This window comes from Lipotes vexillifer, unplaced genomic scaffold, assembly GCF_000442215.2.
Source record: "Lipotes vexillifer unplaced genomic scaffold, Lipotes_vexillifer_v1.1 scaffold994, whole genome shotgun sequence".
In the NCBI taxonomy this organism is placed as follows: domain Eukaryota; kingdom Metazoa; phylum Chordata; class Mammalia; order Artiodactyla; family Lipotidae; genus Lipotes; species Lipotes vexillifer.
In genome coordinates this window covers 538,937-560,902 of record NW_006771292.1, presented here as the reverse complement: position 1 = coordinate 560,902, position 21,966 = coordinate 538,937, and the positions used below count along the sequence as shown (strand labels likewise).

The following is a 21,966-nucleotide window of genomic DNA, read 5'->3' as shown; positions in this document are numbered from 1 at the left end:
ATTGCTTCAGCTCATCCTCTGCCGTTCATATTCATTTTTCTGAAAGCCTGGTAAAACAAAATCACCACCTAGTATTTACTGAGGGCCCATTAAATACCAGGCACTATTTAAGCACTTTATATGATTAACTCATTAATCTTCACAGCAATCCCATAAGGTAGATGCTATTCTTTTCATTTTATGCTAAGGAAAGTATCTTGCCTAAGCTACTAAATAGTACAATCAGTATACAAACCTACATCCTGTGCTCCTTACTTTTATACTATGCACTTTTTCATAAATGCCTATATACTGTCCAATGCCAAGCACTGTCCTGGGGATTCAAGGTAAATATGACAAAAAAGACCCACGTCCTCATGGGACTCCTATTCTATGAAATAAATGGAACAAACAAAAAAAACATACTGTAGATTAAACAATTCCAGGAGAAAATAAAAAGGATTTTATGACAGAAAATTCACTGAGGTGGCCCTACTTAACGGTAATGAAAGAAAACCTCCCTGAAAAATGACTTTTAAGGTGAAACCTAAAGGATGAGAAGGTACCAACTATGTAAAGTGAAAGGGTATAACTGGACAAGAACTGGGCCCTTACAAAGCACAAAAATGGTACTATGGACTGAACGATGTTCTCCAAATATTCATATACTGAAGCCCTAATCCCCAATGTGACTGTGTTTGGAGACAGCGTGTTTAAGAAGTAATTAAGATTAAATGAGGTCATAAGGATGGGCCCTAATCCAACAGGGCTGGTGTCCTTATAAGAAGAGGAAAAGACACTAGAGACTTCTCTCTCTCCGCAAGTGCACAAAGAAGAAAAGCCATGTGAGGACACAGTGAAAAGACACCTGTCTACAAGTGAGGAAGAGAGGCCTCACCAGAAACCAACCCTGATGGCACCCTGATATTGACTTCTAGCCTCCAAAACTGTGAGAAAATAAATTTCTGTTGTTTAAGTCATCCAGTTTGTGGTATTTTGCTATGGCAGCAAAACCAAACAAATACAAATGGGAAAGACTGAAGTGTGTCATAGGAACTGACAAAAAATAGTGTGCTGGAATACAGAGAGCAATGGAGATAATAATATGTCAAAGACTCTTAAGTCCACAGATGGTAGATGAACCAGAAATAAAGTGATCGCAAAACCTGTCCCTGGTGCAGGAGTTTTAAGGTGGTTGATACTGAATTTGGAAATGTATGGTGTGGGTTTTTGTTCTCTCAGTGACTGGGAGTCACTAACATACAGTGGCTAGAATATAATAATCTATATTCCACCCTGGAATGCACAAAACAGCCCATACAGCAAAGAGCTGAACTCGTCCCAAAATGTTAATAGTGCCCTATTGAGGAACAGTGGCTAATAGTATGTTTGGTTTACTCAGGGGACTACAGAACACCAAGATTTAGCCTTTTTTGGTAGTTTTTACACCACTAAGGTTAGTTTTGAGCTAATTCTGGTGAATTAATAATTATGTGTTGTGCCTATGCACAAGGAATGGTGTTGGATACTCTGGGGCATACCCACAGGAATCGAACACCAATCCTAGGTCGAAGAGCCACAGTAAGGGAGATATGACACCATATTTCAGCAAATCTAAGGCACCGGTGGTTTTAAGATGCATCATTTTACGTACAACTAAAGAAGGTAATACCACCAAGTAAATTACAAAATCAACTGTAAGATACACCCTAATTTCAGAGCTGTTACGATGTTAAAAAAAATATACATCTTAAATAAATGAAAAAGAATATGAAAACAAATAGCTAAAATGCAAATAGTAGGAATCATATAAAATAGAAGAGTCTACAGCGGGAAGGAGTTTAGGTCTAGAGAAAGAGATGTGAACATCATCTAAAAGGAGGTATTAAAAGCCGTAATTTGGATAAAGGCCAAAAGGGAGGCAAGAGGAGGCACCATAAAGACAATTTTTTTTAAGTAAACAGGTATTAAAGCATTTAACTGCTTTACTACAATTAACGGTTTTCATATTTTACAATAATTTCATGCTGATCTTTACCATCACTGCTAATTTTTTTTTTTTTTTTTTTTGCGGTACATCGGCCTCTCACTGTTGTGTCCTCTCCCGTTGCGGAGCACAGGCTCTGGACGCGCAGGCTCAGCGGCCATGGCTCACGGGCCCAGCCGCTCCGCCGCATGTGGGATCTTCCCGGACCGGGGCACGAACCCGTGTCCCCTGCATCAGCAGGCGGACTCTCAACCACTGCGTTACCAGGGAAGCCCATCACTGCTAATTTTAACACTACAAATTTGTAAACAAAAAAAGGCAAAACATAGTGAAGATTAAGAACATGCTCAAGATTGTAAAAAGCAATACAAAAAACAGAGCATCCCATTCATTTCCAATATGGTGTCGAAACCACTTAGACATGCCACTGTGTGTGTGTGTGTGTCTGTTATGTAAACTTAGTCAAAAAGCAAAGGTACACACATCTGAAAGCAGAACCTGAGAGCAACCAAGAAAGTATGATACAACTACATGGAGAATTAATGTTTAAATTCCTAAGTGGTTTTATTATAAACATTCACAGTTACCAGTCAGAGCTATGAAAAACTGCAGTTATATCATAGTATCAAATTGTTTTCTCCTTAAAAAAATTTTTTTGAAGATAATGGGAATATTTAAGTTCAATACTTTTAAATCAGTATTTTTTCAAGTGTTTTTAAATTTTTTTTGTGGTACGCAGGCCTCTCACTGTTGTGGCCTCTCCCGCTGCGGAGCACAGGCTCCGGATGCGCAGGCTCAGCGGCCATGGCTCACGGGTCCAGCCGCTCCGCGGCATGTGGGATCTTCCCGGACCGGGGCACGAACCTGAGTCCCCTGCATCGGCAGGCGGACTCTCAACCACTGCGCCACCAGGGAAGCCCTTTTTCAAGTATTTTTAAAGCATAAAGGCAATCATCTTTGTACATGAAAAAGTATGGTTCCAAGTCACGCATAGGATAAGAAAGAAGAAAATCTATAATTCTCTGGTATTAACACTTAAAGGTGTTATAAATACACCAAATGATTTTAATTAAATTCTATTCATTTTGACTGAAATACCTTCTGACAAACTTCCCCCAAGAGTGGGAGGGTGAGGTTTTGAGGGGAAAAAAAGGAGAAATGGAGGGAGGGAATCCCTCATGAAAAAGAGAATGAAAAAAGAGACAAGAGAAGGAGAGGAGAGGTGACCTATCTGAAGAAATAACTAGCTAACAGAGTAAAGATGGTGAAGACCATCACATTGCCCCAGAACAGATTTCCTGAGTAAAGAGAATGTTACAGCTTTTTGCTAGAAGCTGAGCATGATAAAGGCTCTTGAAAACCATACTGGCTATCTACCTTTACTACAGGGCAGGTATTTTTCTCAAAATACTTGCAAGTCAAAGGAACCTGAGGGGAAACACGAAGACCACCCGTTAGCCAAAGCAAACAGCACACCATCTGCAATCTGTCTAAATGATTAGACAAACTGAGATGGCTGTTATCAAAGTGCATATTAACAGTTTGTCAAAACATGTTCTTGGGCTACTTTATGACTACTTTTTTTACATAAGCAAATTCCCTCAAAGGAAAAAAAGTCCCAATAATTTTCTAAAACTACATGTCATACAATAGAACTGTGGTTAAATTTACAAGTGGCAGGAAAAGTTTTGAAAAATGTGAAATACCTCAGTCTGACCTTCATGGGCACTGGTCTCATGAGTAACTCGAATGGCCTGTAATAAGAATATAAAGTATTAACAGGAACAAATGACTATATCCAACTTTTTAAATGAAAACAACAATGCTAAATTTTAACATCTAAAGCCTTGTTAAGAAACAAATTGGAGGAGATTTTTGGAACAGTTTAACACTAAATATTTAAGAATGATTTCTGAGTAAGCAAATGAATTGCTGTGCTTTCCAACCCTCAAATCTCTGAAACCTTAGGAAACTGAGTATCTGCTTATTTGTAATTGCCAAGGGTAAGTGGGAGTCATTTACCTTATTTAATTGCTGGAACTAACATTTAACACTTTATTCAACTGAGACTAGAATAAAGTAAGCATCTCACAGATAGAGACTGAAGAAGCTTAGCTCATCTGTTTCTCCAGGTTACATGCTGTTCTGCAGCTCTGGCTGTATTTATGCTTAATCATGCAGCTTCAGTCAGCACTTTAGAAATGTGGAGCAAAAGGCATGCATTTATCAGAAGCTAGAGATTTTAGGTTCCTGAACTTAAAAAAAAAAAAAAAAGCTCTTATAATACGCACTATTAACAAAAATGAAGAGAAACAGTCAAAGTAAACTACGGGTGAAAGTACCTTTATGAATGGCAATTTGGCAATAAGTATCAAAGCTCTAAAAACATGCAAACTATTTCGTCCAGCGATTTCTCTTCTAGGAGGTTATATATTTACATATAACTGTACATAATTATATATAACTAATGATATTTGCAAAGACTTAGCTACAATGATATACCTTGTAGTATTTTTTCAAATGGTGAAAAAAAGGGAAAAATATTAAATTTCTGACAATAAAATATTGGTTAAATAAAATACTACACTATGGAAAGCTAGGCAGCCATTAAATGATGATGTCAAATATATACTTACTGGTATGTAATATGTTTGTGATAAGTTATGTGAAAAAAGCAAGTTATAAAACAATATTACAGTGTGATCAAATTTTTGTTTTAAAATATTGTGCATACAATTATATATTCCCTATTAAAAATATAAATGGTGGCTACCTCTCATTGGTGGGATTACTGGTGACTTTTATGTTGTTCATTTTATTTTTATGTAAAATAAAGACGTTTTATGAGATCAGCAGGTTTTTTAAAGAAAATACAACTTAAAATAATCAAAGTATATTAGAATGCTAAAACAACATAATCAAGTCAATGGATTTATTGGGCACAAACTCTGCCTAACACATTGTTCTAGCCAAATAATTTGTACACTATACTGTTTCTAATTTCAAAGAACTTACAATCTACTTAATAATGTCATTAAAAGGTAAAAAGCCTTCAAAAGAAAAATAGATTTCAAATAGAATAAAATGTAAATACCAATCTAAATTCTATGAAAAGGTACAATCATTTAAAACATCTTAGACTATGTGGCCTGTGTCCTCACACATGCAAAAATATTACACTGATAAAATAGCTAGAGAATATTCTAACATCTACCTTTAAACCTTTGTTTTTTCCATTGGTCTTCAGCCTTGTTCCAAATTCCCAGTGAAAGACACACAGGGTATTGCCAAGCATATATTTATTATAGGGAGGGAATGGTAAGGAACAGTCAATCATAAGATATTTTATAAATTGTTAAATCAAATTGCCTTTTTTCTCTTATTCAGCTCTGGACGTAGAAAAGAAGTGGCAATTTATCAACATTTATGAATATTTCAGATAATGTTACAAAAGTACAAAAGGCCTGTTTTAATGGATACAACAAAAATCCATAATTGCATAATATACAGTTTCAAGACAAACCCCCCCAAAAGAATCTACAATCCCAGAGAATTTTGCCCACACATGAGATCAAGACAGAAAAAGGTACCGACGTCATAGTTCTCCAGGTATCTGGCTCGTTCTTCAGGGCTCATTGAAGCAGACTCCTCCAGGAATTTTTTCAAGGTTGATCCAGATTCTGAGAATATTAAAGATGATAAAATTGAAAAGGCTTGCTGTCTCAAAGAGACTGAGATATGAAAATATTAGAAGCATGCTAACTATTACTCAGGTAAAACCCTTTTACTGGTAAGTTAGGAATATAAGAATATTGGGATAAATGATAGGGCTTAAGTGATTTGTTTGTTAAACCTGGGGAGGATTAATATTTCCCCTAACAGTATATACATTCCCATTATAAAAGAAAGAAGGGAGGAAAAGCTTTATTTGATACTTCGAAAGAAAGAACTAGAACACCACCTACTGCTCAATAAGTTAACTTATAACTTAAGCAGGGGGAAGATAGCAGTAATGAAAAATTATTTACCAAAGTGCATCTTGTCTTTGTTGTTGGCAATAGCATGGATTAGTCCAATTGTTCCACAGGCATTGCTGATGGTTTGCTTCATGAAATATACTGATGATGTAACATCTTGTCCCTGAGATTTTATTTTTTCCTCTTCTTCTGTTCTGAATATTTCATACTATCAAAAAAAAAATCAATAGTCTACATGTGAAAATAATACACTAAAAAGGACTTAAATATAAATATGGAAAAACTCTAAATATACATCAATGGGGACTTGGTTAACATGGCATATGTGAATGCAATACTATAAAACATTTAAAAAAGAATAAAATAGATTTACATATTCTGACTTAGAAATCTGTCCATGATTATAGAGTGGTTACAGGCCAGTATATATTAATATGATTCTCATTTATGTTTTAAAAATATTTACTTTATATATGCATTGAAAAGTGTTAAAGGATATAGAAAAACTTAACAGATAAGAGATAAGAGATCTGGGATAAGAGATTACTAGAGGATTTTTACTTTCTATTTTTCACATTTCTATACTGTTACATCATATTATATTAACAAAATTCACACTATATTTATAAGCATATGGTATTCATTAACATTCACCATTATCTATAACAACTGATTGTAAAAACAATATGGTACAATAATGTCAAAAGTGTGGGCTCTACATCTGATTGCCTTAACCCACAACCTGGGTCTGCCATTATTAGCTGTGCAACTCCAACAAGTTACTCAATGTCTCTGTGCCTCATTTTTCCAATTGTAAAAAGCGTTAAAAATAATGAGGTTAAAAAATGGGTGGGGAGAGAAATTAACACAACATTGTAAACCAACTATACCTGAATAAAATAAATATTTAAAAAATTGAGTGAGGATGGGGACTTCCCTGGTGGTCCAGTGGGTAAGACTCCGTGCTCCCAATGCAGGGGGCCCAGGTTCGATCCCTGGTCAAGGAACTAGATCCCGCATGCCACAACTAAGAGCCTATGTGGCCAAAATAAATAAATTATTTAATTAAATAAATTTAAAAACAAAAGTGAGGAGAAGGAAGAGAGTAGGAAGATGATTTTATTGTTTTGTTTATTGTTTTCCTATAATTTTCAGATTCCAATAGAGCAGGGAGCCCTACTACAGCCCACAGGCTACAGGCCAAACCTGGCCCACTGCCTGGTTTCGTAAGTAAAGTTTTATTTTTGTATTGCCTATGGCTGTTTTCATACTAAAAGTCAAAGTTGAATAGTTATAATAGAGACTATCAGGCCTGCAAAGTTGAAAATATTTACTAGCTGACCCTTCACAGAAAAAGTCTGCTGACCCCTGTGATAAAAGAAACAAATGATGTCTATTTAAAACCCATAATTAAGGAACTGCTTTTAACAACAAATGTACCTGTGCCTGAAAAAATAATTTTTATGAATGTGCTCCTAAATCAAATTTTTATTTTTTTAATTTTTTACTATTTTTTATTAGAGTATAGTTGATTTACAATGTTGTGTTAGTTTCTGCTGTACAGCAAAGTGAACCAGTTATACATATACATATATCCAAAATCAAATTTGTAAATATTTTCAGAATAAATTCTGAACCATTAATTCATTCATATAAGTTCAACTGATAAAAACGGAAAAGTTCAATACAGTAAGGTCTCGGGCTGAAATGTTTTGTACAGTCCTAGAGTTTAGTTTGTTATTGTTGTTGCTTAACATCAATGTTCCTTGGTCACAAAGCAAAAGAGTTTGAAGTTATCAAAAACTTATCATAAAGTTATCAAAAAGTTTGATAACTTCTCAAGATTTAAGGTTTAGAAAAGAAATCCTAAAATGATTCAGAGCAAGTATAGGAAAAAGGAAAGTGACTATGTGTTTTCACTGTGGTCTGCCATAATTAAAGACAACAAAAATATCAGAGAGAAATAAATTAATAGCATAAAGCACATTTAAAACACTGTAACTGACTTTATTTAAAAGATAATGAGGTATCCATAACAATTCTTTTGCTACTAGTATGCTGAAGCCATTCACAACTACATAATCAGTTTCTAAATTAGAACTCAGAAGATTGAAACACTTCATATCTCCTAAACCATCCACTAGATATCCTTTGAGTGATTTTTATTATGTCACTTATGAGCTGAAATAGGGACTGACCAAATTGTAAGAGATATCAAAAAGTGGCAGATGCCACTATATTTTCTACTTATATACGTAAGTATAAATACTCATTCCTCACATCTTCCCATTTACTGCATTTTTTACAATGTTGAGTTCATCCTATTATTTCTAAGTTTAAAAATAAAAATCAGAAAGATATAGACTCAAAACTGTTTTAAAATGGCTCCATAATACACATAGCTATAAGATATCATTCTAGAAGGCCTGAAATATGGAGATTTGAATTTAGATACAGAGAGCTAAGAATAGCTATTAATAATCCCCAACATATCCTAAATCTGCCAATTAAATTGTATTTAAGCTTAACGATTCGCACCCAAATCAAGTTTATTCTGAAAATAATGTAACCCATGTCATTAGTTACATCTACCTCCTTAAAACAAAGATTTCTTTATGTATATATTGAAAACATTTACATATTTTATATATTAAAATTTTGAATATCCTTTATTCATATATTTTCTAAGACAGATTTAAGAAGATCCTAGTACTTAACAATTCTAAAGTATACACATGAAATTGTGATTAAATGTCACATCAAAACAGTTGAGGCAAACTAACCATATTTTATAAAAAAAAAAAAAGAAAGAAAACTACCAGAGTTTAAAAGACTCAGGGCTTCTCTGTCAATCTACAAATCAAAATCTAAATACATCTCTTTAATAAAACTAGATTTTTAGGATGTCCCCACTGTCTAGATTTCCTCATTTTATGCAAGAAGGGAGTCATCTGTTCTTAATTCATAGGTTTAATTCAACAGCATAGGTTTAATTCAACATTGAAAGAGAATTCTGCATTTACTGGAAACTATATCTTACTTAACAATTACCTTTTCTGTAATAGGGAAGAGAAGCAACACTGCACACACTGGTCTTGGTACCATGCTAAGGAGTTCAGGATCCATTCCATATACATCAACAAACTGCCAGTTAGGATGTAGACCTAATTGTTTGAGAAACTGGTAAAAAGGGGAAAAAAACCAGTTTAGTGTTAACAGGGAAATAATGTGTAGGTACTGTATATCTGATACATAAAAGAGAATGGAAGGTACAAATATTACTGATGTTCAATAAGAATGAAGTAAAGCAGGTTTTCCATGAATAAGGTAGGAAGAGATAGCAATTTATTTATATCAGTTATCAAACATTTAAAATTTACAAAATATTAAGCAAAACTCCTTTTTTCAAAATCCATTACTTTGGGATGGAACATAAGTCAGGACTTCACCGAACATATACAAGTGGCTTGGTTGGTATCTTAAACTCATTCCCAACATTGGATTTTTAAGGAAATGCATCTAAGTTCTAGTACATAAAGAATTATTTTGGTAGTAAATCAGCATAGTCTACCCTAATTATCAAAAATGATGACTAAGGTTTAAAGACAGATGATAGCTCGATATCACAAGTTTTATCAATGAACAAAGAGTGTATAAGGCCAAAAAAGTCCAAGCAACTTGTGGGAACACCAGGAAATGCTTGATATAAAAAGTAACCTGGGACTTCCCTGGTGGTCCAGGGGGTAAGACTCCACGCTCCCAATGCAGGGGGCCCGGTTCGATCCCTGATCAGGGAACTAGATCCCGCACGCATGCCGCAACTAAGAGCCCACATGCCGCAGCTAAGTCCAGGTGCAGCCAAAATAAATAAATAAATAAATATTTTTAAAAATAATTATATAAAAAATAAAGTAACCTGCCAGCTTCCTGACTTTCAGTACACAATGAAACCCACTCAGTTTCACTGTCTCCCCTACATCTAGCAAAAAAAAAAAAACTGTAACAAAAGAGCAGTGGTTTTTTCAAACTCTTAAGAATTCACAGGGAAATAAAATATCAGACCCTAATCTATTGCAGAGAGAAAAGGAAAAAAGAACATAATAATAAGAATGATGTCAGTTTCACAATAAACTCAATAAATGCCTGTACTGAAGGAAATTGATGGTTTTAAAAAGTTCACCATCACAAAATAAATTTTACATGATAGAAATAAAGGAGCAGAGGAAATAAAAAACATACTAAAAATGTATCATTATTTCTTACTTTGAGAATACATTATAGTATCTACTGGTCTAACATTATCTGAGATTTAAAAATAAAAAGGTGCCTTGGGTATTTTTCCCTGAAGAACGATCACACATACCTAGATCATCAAATGAGATCTTGCAAAACCAATGGAAGCCATGCCCTATTTCATAAACAGTGTTATTCATCTCACAGTCAGGTTCTACAAGACAAGACCTTCCTGATTAAAGGACCACTCTCCACATCCCTCCAATTCTCTGCCTGTAGAAAAAACGCTACTTACTGATAGTATGGTTGGTCAAAAATAAGGTCTTAGATACATTTAATAAGAAATACTCTGGGGCTTCCCTGGTGGCGCAGTGGTTGGGAGTCCGCCTGCCGATGCAGGGGATACGGGTTCGTGCCCCGGTCTGGGAGGATCCCGCGTGCTGTGGAGTGGCTGGGCCCGTGAGCCATGGCCGTTGAGCCTGCTCGTCCGGAGCCTGTGCTCCGCAATGGGAGAGGCCGCAACAGTGAGAGGCCCACATACGGCAAAAAAAAAAAATAAAAAGAAATACTCTGAATTAAAAAACTTCTCTTGGCAGAATGTGCTCAACATCCATAGATTCATCAAGTCACATGCTCTGCAACAGTCTGGGGCCACAGAAATCAATGGACCTCTCTAGTTAATACCTATTCTGCATCTGATTCCTATTAATGATTCCAGACTTTAATAAAGTTCAATGAAGTATTCCAAACTACTTCCCTCTCCCTCCTCCACTTTCTCTGAAATTCTTAGTCTATGCCCTTCTCAATATTCAATTCTATCTAGAAACTAAAAAAGGCCTAAAACTGACTGCAAAGCCAAAGGAAGGAACTGTGTCTTCTTCATCTTTTTAATCCCACTGCCTAGCACTGTACTGGCCAAACCATAGACACTCAAGTTCTATTTGCTGAACTTGCAAGAAATTTGTTGAATTTGTTAAAGATTGTAATAGATAATCTAGCCATCTGTATGTCTACGCATGTCTGTTAAGCTATGTTTATAATGAATATTTTATATATACTTTTTATTTGTGCCAAGTTAAAGAGGTAGGAAAGATACATTTGGCTTCTAATCTAAAACCAGGCATTTATCAGCTCCAAATACTCCAAATACTACCTGCACAGGACTGACAGCTCTAAAAGGCATACTGTCAAGGAAAGGTATCATAAACCCTGATAAAAGAATTCAAATTTATTTGTTAATATTATGTACCCCCAATAGCCATATTGCTATAAAGTTATAAAACAAGAGGTACATGTAACAGAGTAATTTTTACATCTGTGCTGCAAACTGAAAGTAACAGTTAAACATCTTAGTGAAAAAACAGTCTGGAGAAAATTGGCAAATTACCTTGAAGTTGTAAACTTGTTCCATGTCAGCCAAAGCTAAAGAGTATAAAAATTACCAAGCTCCAAAGGCAGCAGTTGTAGCGAGAGTGATTAGTATCAAACTGAGGACACATCAATGATTAAATAGAAGATTAAATTAAATATAAAAAAATGATTAAAATTTAACTGGAATCATACTTTTCCTCAACTTTTTACTCATATAGCCAATCGAATAAAATTGATAAAAAGACGTTCAATTTAACTAATATCTATTAAGTACATCGATGCAACCTCTGACTACAGATTGTTATGGGTCAGACTCACACAGGAAGTCATCATATGCACAGAAAGAATAAAAGAGGCTATGCCTAGTAACTACCTCTGGGCTTCGGAGAAAAGGTGAGGAAGAAAGTCTCCAACTTTTACCTCTCACTTGTTTTTAAATAACAAAGGTATCCTACTTTTATAATTAAAGGAAAAAAAAGAACCTACATGCATTTGTGATGATCATAATCAAATAGAGAAAGATTAAAAAGAAATTCTCTAAAATATTAAATATTAATAGTAGTTAGCTTGGATGGTGTGGAACTCAACTTTTTATCTTCCAGTGTTTTTAAAAAGTGTTATTTTTACAATAGATGTAGTTTCAAAGATACAAATCTACAGAACTGATATGCATGTATTTTCTTTAAATTTACAAAACTGGGATAAAACATAATGCCAGTTTTAAAACTATTCCCAAAAAATCTCTCCAGTCTACTCAAAAAGAAAAGTATTCTATATAGTATAGGCACTTGCAAAGCCATCTCTACACAATTAGAAGCATCCTGTTTGCATCAAATATAATAAAGGGATTTATAACCTTTAATATCTGTCTTCAGGCTTTTTTAAACATTGGGTAATAAAATAACAAAAAATTCTGACTGACTAGCTCACTAAATTTTTATAATGCCACACTAACATTTGGCCTATCAAGAAAAACAATTAGTAAATTAGAATATGTGCCCCAAAAAGATCCTTGGTTAACTTATCCTTTTCAATGGTCCAAAGAGAAAATTTCCACCAGATACAGAATATTTTAATTTATTTGTAAATATTTTAAAATAGTATCTTGTATCAGAAACTATGCTAGGGGGGCTTCCCTGGTGGCGCAGTGCTTGAGAGTCCGCCTGCCGATGCAGGAGACGCGGGTTCGTGCCCTGTTTCGGGAAGATCCCACATGCCGCGGAGCGGCTGGGCCCGTGAGCCATGGCCGCTGAGCCTGCGCGTCCGGAGCCTGTGCTCCGCAAATGGGAGAGGCCACGGCAGTGAGAGGCCCTCATAACGCAAGGAAAAAAAAAAAAAAAAAGAAACTATGCTGGGAACTTTAATGCACTTCACCTTTACTGCAAAGGAGGTTTTATTATTACATCCTTTCACCAGTGAGAAAACTGAGCCTGGGAGGTTCTGTGACTTTTCAAGGTCATGCTGCCAGAACCCACATGCAAAGCTCTGGATGTTCTGGTGCTTATTTACTTGTCTCTCACTGCTTAAAGTATCTTTTTGTACTTTGTTCTCTAATTTTAGCCACAATGAACTCTTCAAGTTCTCAAAGGGTCAATAACCATCTCTTACCTTGCTTTTGCACACAAACTGGACTTCTATCTGAAAAACTGTTAGCCTCTCCCCCTCATTTTTTAAAATTTATTTATTTATTTTTGGCTGTGTTGGGTCTTCGCCTCTGTGCGAGGGCTTTCTCCAGTTGTGGCAAGCGGGGGCCACTCTTCATCGCGGTGCGCGGGTCTCTATCACGGCCTCTCTTGTTGCGGAGCACAGGCTCCAGACATACAGGCTCAGTAGTTGTGGCACACGGGCTTAGTTGCTCTGCGGCATGTGGGATCTTCCCAGACCAGGGCTCGAACCTGTGTCCCCTGAATTAGCAGGCAGACTCGCAACCACTGCGCCACCAGGGAAGCCCTCCTCCTCATTTTTAATGAATTCCTCCTCATTCTTTAGGTGATAGTCAAGTAACAAAAACTCTTAGGTGATAGTCAAGTAACAAAAACTTTAGGTGATAGTCAAGTAACAAAAATTTATGAATACATAAATATATAAAAACAAAAGAAAAATTAAATCTACCTTCCTTTCAAATTTGTTCTTAAGTCACTTGCTCCAGTCTTTAACGGCCAGCTCAGGACAGCAATAGATTCTGCCTTGTTACTAATTTACTAATGATTTGGGTTACGACAGAAATTATACTTATCTAGTAATTGCTTGATATCACTACTAGTAAAAGTATACTAGTAGTAACTGCTAGATGCAGAACTAGGAAAATAACTAATAGTTAAATGAGAAAACAATGGTTTTTAAAGTCTGGAAACCAGCCAAATGAATTTTAATAACTATTTAGTAAACAAACAAAAATGAAATTACTTAAGTACAGAATGGGGAAATACTAAAAACATTTTATATAGGGACCAAGAAAAAAAAGTTTACTTTACTGCAGGCTCAATATGGACTACACAATTGTCAACGTAAGTGATGCAATGCTGATCTGCTTTAAAAGTTGTATTACTCAGGATAATTTAGTAACACGCTATTTCAACACAGATTATTCAGAGTGGAATATGATATCAGCTCTGGCGGGCCTATTTTATGAAGGATGACAACAAACAATCAGGCTCAAAGAAAGGTCACCAGGAATGATAAGGTTTTGGAAGACATCACAGCTGGAGAATCTGGGCATGTTCGAAGAAAACTTAAATTATTATAATCCTTTCCCCCCAATATTTCTAGTAATATCATGAAGAAGCAATTAGATTTACTGTGTATGGTTTCAATGGGAGGATGACAGACAACTGGAAGAAGTTACAGGAAAGCAGATTTTGTTTCAATATAAAGAAATATAATTCTTCTAATTATACATTATTCTCATGATAATAAAAAACTAAATCACTTTATGAGATAGAATACTGCTCACTGAAGTATTCAATTAAAAGATTCATGACATTAAAGATAATTTTAAGAAAGATTTTCTGGAGCATGAAAGGAGCTATATAAAATTTAGTCCTTCTTCCATTCAATAACTATTTGTTGAGAGCCCCCTATGGGCCAGGCACCATTCTTAGTACTTCAGACTTGTCCTTGTTCTCACAGAAATTACATTCTAGTGGTATGATACACACAATAAACACATAAACACATAAACAAGATAATTTCACAAGGTGGTTTAAGCATTATGAAAAAAAGAAAACACGATATGATGTCAGTGTAGATTCAGGGCCGGTGGTGGGAAAAGGAAGGAACATTACCTGCATAATCAGGAAAGACTCACTGAGGAGAGGACTTTAAGTTAAGACACAAATGACAAGAACCAGCCATGAAACAACCCAGATGAGAATGATTCAGCAAAGGATGAGCTAGTACAAAGACTGAAGCAGGAACAGGACGGGCATTCAAAGACTGCAGCCCAGCAAAAGTGGGAGGCAGGCAGTACCTCCCCATCAGGCCATAGTAAGCAGCTTGAAGTGCATTCTAAGGACAAGCAATGGAAGGCTGTTTTGTGTTTTCAGTGTTTTAAGCAGGGAAACACAGACATGATTTGCATTTTTATAAAATCTCCTTGGGTGTATATTGAGAATATATTTTAGGGAGGTAAAGGGAGAAGCAGAAAAACTAGTTAGGAAGCTACTGCAGTTGTCTAAACAAAGGATGATGGTGGCTTGGGACATAGTGGTAGAAATGAACAGAATGGCCGGATTTGGGATAGATTCTGAAAGAAGCGTCTACCAGAGTTGCAGATCATTGGATCTGAGAGTTAGGTCAAGAAAAATATTAAAAACAGCTAACTTCACAGAGTGCACGCTTTGTTCTATACATTGTTATACATAATTTACATGTAGCAATTTATTTAATCCTTACAACAATTTTACAGGATTAGGAGGGGTTATGAGAAACTAAGAAACTGAGGTACAAAGAGGCTAGGTAACTGCCTATGGTCTCAGAGCAGAGATTCAAACCCAAGAAATTAAATCAGTACAAGAATGGCCTCTCCAAACTAGCATAGTTGTGAAGAATTAATGACATTGACTTGGGCACTGTATAAATGGTGGTACCCTTAAAAGACTGGGGAAGTGGATTTGCAGGAGAAATGAGAGGATGTAAAGCCAGATTTCTTTTTCAGCCATGTTAAATTTGAGATATCTATAAGACATCCAAATGGAGATATATTGTAAAAGCGGTAGCTGAATATAGTAGTTTCCAATTCTGTAGAGAAGTCAGGACTTGGAGGAACACAGGATCTGTCACACAGAATAGGTGACAACTGACAGTACTAATGCTATACAACAGAAAATATAAAAAGATTAGCAGTGTAGGACAAAGTTCTGAGGAACTCCTTAGTAATTGGAAGGGAAATGATCCAGCAAAGGCAAATCTAAGAAGCAGTCAGAGAAATAGGAGGAAAACCAGAATTATCACAGCAGCCAAGAAAAGATAATGTTTCAAGAGGGATGGAGTGGGCTACTCTACCAAATGTTGCTGAGAGATCAAGAAAATGGTGACAGAAAAGTGAACGCTGGATCTGGCAAAGTCATGATTAGTAAACTTGAGAAAAGTAGTTACTGTGAAATGGTGAGGATAGAAGCAAACTAGATGGGAGTGAATACAGGGAGAAAAAACGCTGATAAGAAAGTAGCAAGAGCGTCTATGGACAATTCTTTGTGAAAATTTACAAAGAAGGGAAACAGAGAGGAGGTAGTAGAGGAGGTCAGGGTAACAACGGTGTTTTTCCCAAGATGGGAAACACTAACGAATGTTTGTATGTTCATGGCAATAATTTAGCAGATGACTTCTAAATCTTTTTCTAACACTAAGCAACTAAATACAATAATTATGTTAAAGAAAATTTCTTTTCCTTCAGCCAGAAAATATTTTGCCTATTCAATAAAATCCACAATTAGGAATATTTCTAGGGAATTTCCACATCAGAAATGGGTGGTTCTAAAACACAATATTTAAAATTACATAATGTGGCTGTGCAATACTCAAATCACAAAACATAATCAAGATGAAAATCTAGTGTGGTCATAAAAAGAAATTCTATGATTGCCCACATCACAAAATGTTCTTTTAAAAAAAAGTTATAATTCCTGATGCTTAATTACCTGTAACTTTCCATCAGCTACAAGCTGCTATTACCCCTTAAATGCATATGTAAATAAAATGGAGCTTCAATTTTTAAAATAATTTTTTCTATCATTTAACTGATTTTATTCTAGGTAAGTCCTACCTATAGCAAGACAAAATATCCTGAGAAGGCAGTGACAGCATATAAACCAACAAAAGAAATCACTACTTACCATATCTACTGAGCCATATGGTTACTAGTTAACGTCTAACAGTTTCTAACAATCTTCATATAGTAGACATGTGTTAATCATTCTTATACCAACTAGGCATTGTTAGAGCATTAAACAGTGTTTGCTCATACTGAGTATAATGACACATGAAACCAACAGATGGTAACAGAGTGAAATCAAGATAAGTAAAAGGCCTATGATTCCATTCAATTGAGGAAAGAAGAAAAGGTGGGGATGGATATTGTTGTTGGGATTAATCTGTGGCTTAATTTATAAATTTTCCAAATTCTGAGTGAGTTAATTAAATTTCCATTCATTTTCGATTCTCAGTTCTGCCACTAACATAAAGAGAATAAAGACACAACTACAAAAATTTTGGTTAAACTGATTACTTCTTAGATACTTGTCCATTCTCCCACTAAATGTACATTACTTCTTTAAAAAATAAATTTAAAGGGGTGGGATAGGGAGAGTAGGACGGAGGGAGACACAAGAGGGAAGAGATATGGGGATATATGTATAGCTGACTCACTTTGTTATAAAGCAGAAACTAACACACACAAAAATTTTTAATTAAAAAAATAAAAAATAAATTTAAAACAAACTTAACCACACCAAAGCATGCCAGAAATAGTGTACAATCATATACTAATAATATCTTTTCTCTGTTGATGTCACCACAGAATGGCCTCCTGTGACCATCCAACCTAGTATGTTTTCCCTGATGGTCTTCATCACTGTACCATTAATTTTCTCCACTGCACTTATAATAATTGCTAACTATTTGTTTGCTTACTTGTTTATTGTCTGTCTTCCCAATGGACTGAAAAGCAGAAAACCATAAATGTTTTCATCACCAAATATAACCAGCTCCTGCGCAGATATCTGGTATTCCAAAAGGTGCCCCTCGAATATTATTTAATTGATGTGAATAAGTGAATGTGTTTTATAGTCTACCAAGATTACTTAGGAACAAAGGTTTCCAATTAGAACGTAGGTTTAGAATATAGGCTTCCAATTATATAAGCTTACATCTTATTAAAAGTAATAATGGTATCATCTAAAAACGATTGTATTTTTTAGTCTGTTGATAGTTAATTACACACTGATTGACTTTAGAATAGTGAACCAGCTTTGCAATAACAGAATAAATGGCTCTTCATCAAGATACACTATCCTTTTTACATACTGCTGCATTCTCTTTGCAAATATTTTGTAGAGGATGTTTATATCCATGTTCATGAGGGAGAGTCTACAGTTTTTCTTATTACGGCTTGTCTGGTAATGCTGGCCATAAAATGAGTTGTGCCCCCCTCTTCTATGTTTATGTAGGATTAGTATTATTTCTTCCTTAAATGATCATTTCAAGAGATACAGGAAAGTCATTTAAGAAAATTCAACAGTGATCCATGATAAAAACTCTCAGCAAACTCGGAAAAGAAGGGAACTTCCTTAACCTGATAAAAAAGCATCTACCAAAACCCTACACCTCACATATCTAATGATCAAAAATCAAATGTTTTCCCTCTAAGTTCCAGAACAAGACAAAGATGTCCTCTCTTTCTCCATCCTACTCAATTTTGTATTAAAGGTCCTAACTAGTTCAACAAGAAAAATAAATAAAAAGCATACAGATTGAAAAGGGAAAAATAACACAGTCTAACCACAGAGAATATGACTGTCTGTATAGAAAATCCCAAAGCATCTACCAAAAAAAGCCACTAGAGTAAGTGAATTTAGCACAGCAGCAGGACAAAGTTAAGACGTAAAAATAAATTATACTTCTATACATAGCAATGGACAACTAGAAAATGAAATTTTAAAACACCATCATTTACAATAGCACCAAAAATCATTAAATACTTAGGTATAAACAAACAAAAAAATGTGCAAGATCGACATGCTAAAATGACAGACCACTGTTGAAAGAAATCAAAGACCCAGGTAAATGATGAGAGGTACCATCTTCATGGATTGCAAGACTCAATATTGTTATGATATTAATTTTCCCCAAAATATATCTATAGGCCTAGTCATCAAAATCATACCAAAATTTTTTGTGTAAGTTGACAAGCTGATTCTAAAATTTATATCGATAGGCAAAGAAACTAAAACAGCCTACACGATTTTGAAAAGGAATGAAGTTTGAGAATTCATACTATTTAATTTCAAGACCACAGTAATAAAACTACAGTAATCAAAACAAACACATAGATCAATAGAATAGAACAGAGCCCAGATATACGGTAAATTGATTTTAAACTAAAGTTATAAAAATATCTGGAATTAGGTCTGAGAGAAATATGCTTCCTTCCTAAGGCACTAAATCAGAAGTTGGAAATACTGACTTCTTCAGAAGGAAAATTTTTTTCTTTACAAAGCTGTCAAAATGTTGTAGGCAAAAAAATGAACAACAAATGTCAAAGAGAGTAAAACAAAAGAAAATTAATATTGATAGGAAATGCCACCTTAATAATAACATGAAAGATATATGCTGTGTTCCAAGCTTTGTTCATTACTAAATTACTAGATTACTAAAGAGACAAGAATTGAGGCCGTAATAATCATTTCAATAGCATGTAATAAATCTGAATAAAAAAATAGTTTGCTGACAACATTAAAATAAAGCATTTCTATCTGCTTTCTTTATATAAGGAATTTTCTACAAGCTTTCAAAACCGAAAACCAATGAGGAACAGGATGAATCATTATTCCTTGGTGATGAGAAGGAAGATTACTGGGGGGGAAGAGAAGTATGATAAACTAAGAGGGCAGTAAAAAGTAAACTTGCTGTTGAGAATGAAAAACAGGAGAAGACAAAATACACCTGAGCAAATAAAAAGTTTATACCTGGTAGCACTTATTGTCCTTTTGATCGAGAGGCTGCGAGATGTTCCCTCTTCCTTCCCCATCCCGAACCTCCAACACCCAAACGAACTTAAAGGGTTGTAGCTGGCAAAGGATGACGTGGGAATTGAACTTTCCTATGGTATAAAAGCAACTAAATTCCACTTTTAAGAAACTGGAAGAGAAAGGGGGCGTGGTCAGAGAAGAGAAGTGACTTGATCGGGCGAGAGAAGATGACTGGAAGATGATTTCATGGTGCAAGTGGCAGGTGAGATTACAAGGACTGAGTGGGAGCCTTTACAAAGCTTCGAGTCAGGTGCTGCAGGCAAATTAGTCACCTAGAAGTTACAGGGCTGGGACAATCATGGATTCGGCACTAGCAGGAGGCAAAACGAAGAGAGAAGAGGAACAGGAATACAGGGTGAACGTCCCTCAAAACCTCTGACCCAAAAAACCCAGGAAACGCAGATGACGGGGAATGGGACCAGAGACAGCTGGGAGCATCTCCAGGACCCAGGTGGAAGGGAAGCGGCCGCAAACAGAGCACGCCCGTCTGAAGCTGAGCAAGAAGGACCCTCACGGAGTTATATCCCAGACTCCTGGGGAGTGCAGGGGTGTAGGCGGCCAGGGTCCCAAGTGACAAGACGCCTCACTCACCTGGTTGGTGACCTGAAAACGAAACAGAGAACACCATTTAGCGACAAACTGCCCGGGACTAGAGGCGGCAGCCCGGTGCCCTCCGCCCCTGCCCGCGGCCTCAGGCCAAGACCCGAGCCACGCTCACCTCGGGATTGGCCTCCAGCGGCAGCCAGCGTTGACTCTCCATGGCCACTCCGCCCGGCCCCTCTCCAGCTCTGACAGCCGCCGCCGCTTCCGCCCCCTTGCTCCTGACCTGGACCCGTCCAACCCTGCGCCCCGCGGGAGGGGTGCCGAGAGACGAAGAAAAGTCTAACAACACCCTAGCTCCTTTATCGCTCCCTACAGAACCACAAGTCAAGGTTTCCACTTTAAATTAAGATACAATCGGAAAGGAAAAGAATAGGAGCCAGCTTCCTATTGCAGAAGGGAAAAGAATCTCAGCTCTCTCCCCTCGCGCTTGGACTCTTCCGAGACGACGGCACTGCTCCCGTGCCACGCATGCGCCAAGCGCGGGTCTGGGACCGCGTGCTCTCCGGCGCCCTCCCATGCCTGTAGCGTCAGCCGGAGACGCTAGGGGGCGCGCCGCTGAGTCCTGTTCGTCGAGGGCGGGACCTGGGCGCTGCCAGTCAGGAGGCCCCGCACCCAGAAGACGCCCCTCGTGCTCAGAAGCTCCTTTGCCAGGGTACAGAAGTGATATGTCGGCCTTGTCTGCTGTTACAGAGTGGGGAACATTTCTATATACCTACAAAGTTCCGTGTAGAAAAAATGTCAAGTACCTGTTATGAATCAGACGCTGTAACTAAATGTTGGGTACACAAAGCTAAGCTTACAGTAGGGTAGAAGAGGTGGACAAAAGAACGAAGAATCACAATGAAGTGTGATACACGTGTGATAGTGGTAGCATGAGGTTGGTGAAACTACACAAAAGGGCAGCTAACGGGGAAAGGGAGTGTCCAGAAGGCTTCCTGGAGGAGGTGGACAGCTGGAGTGAGCCCTTAAAAAAGTCGATGGTAGCCAGTCAGAGAGGAGGGTGCTCGGAAGAAGGGAAAGTGTGCACTGTGGCTGCAGAGCCTGCAAGACTGAAGGGCAGTGGTTAGAGACAGTTTTGGAGAGATAGGAAGGGACTAACCAGTCAAGACATCTGGGCTTCATACTGAAAACAGCGGGGAACCGCTGAAGGATTTTAAGGAGAATTTTCATCTCTCTTTTCCATCAGGCTGTGAATTCCATAAGGCCTGAAGCAATGTCATTTTTGAATTCCTCACATCGTTTTCCCCAAAGCCTAACCCAGTGCCTGATACATAGATGCTCAATAAATATTTGAGGAGTGAATGGAATAATCAGATATGCATAAACCCCATTTTCAATAATGTGGAAAATTTGCCAGAGTGAAATGATGAGAGACTTAATTAAGGCAGTAGTGGTGACGGAGGGACAGGAGGGGCAGGCATAGATTAAAGAGATACTGTTTGAAGGGGGTATCCTACTGCTGAGCCCGCACTGTCAATGACGACTCCAGAGATCTGACCTGGGGTAGAGTGCGTGTTACTGCTGCACCCAAGAGAGGGAATGCAGGGAGAGGAGCAGTTAGGGAGTGAGA

General features: G+C 36.8%; 1 protein-coding gene across 1 annotated transcript in view; it reads right to left on the bottom strand.

Annotated features, from left to right (window-relative positions):
* Nucleotides 1–20,600, bottom strand: part of UCHL3 (ubiquitin C-terminal hydrolase L3) — a 43,601-nt gene extending 23,001 nt beyond the window's left edge. Inside the window, exons 1-6 of the mRNA XM_007446597.1 lie at nucleotides 20,512–20,600; nucleotides 20,385–20,396; nucleotides 8,995–9,123; nucleotides 5,995–6,151; nucleotides 5,561–5,646; nucleotides 3,673–3,720 (exon numbers count right to left, since the gene is read on the bottom strand). Of these exons, the coding sequence (XP_007446659.1) occupies nucleotides 3,673–3,720; nucleotides 5,561–5,646; nucleotides 5,995–6,151; nucleotides 8,995–9,123; nucleotides 20,385–20,396; nucleotides 20,512–20,553 (474 nt within the window). The 5' untranslated portion in view covers nucleotides 20,554–20,600. The remainder of the gene's footprint in view (nucleotides 1–3,672; nucleotides 3,721–5,560; nucleotides 5,647–5,994; nucleotides 6,152–8,994; nucleotides 9,124–20,384; nucleotides 20,397–20,511) is intronic.
* Between the last annotated feature and the right edge of the window lie 1,366 nt (nucleotides 20,601–21,966).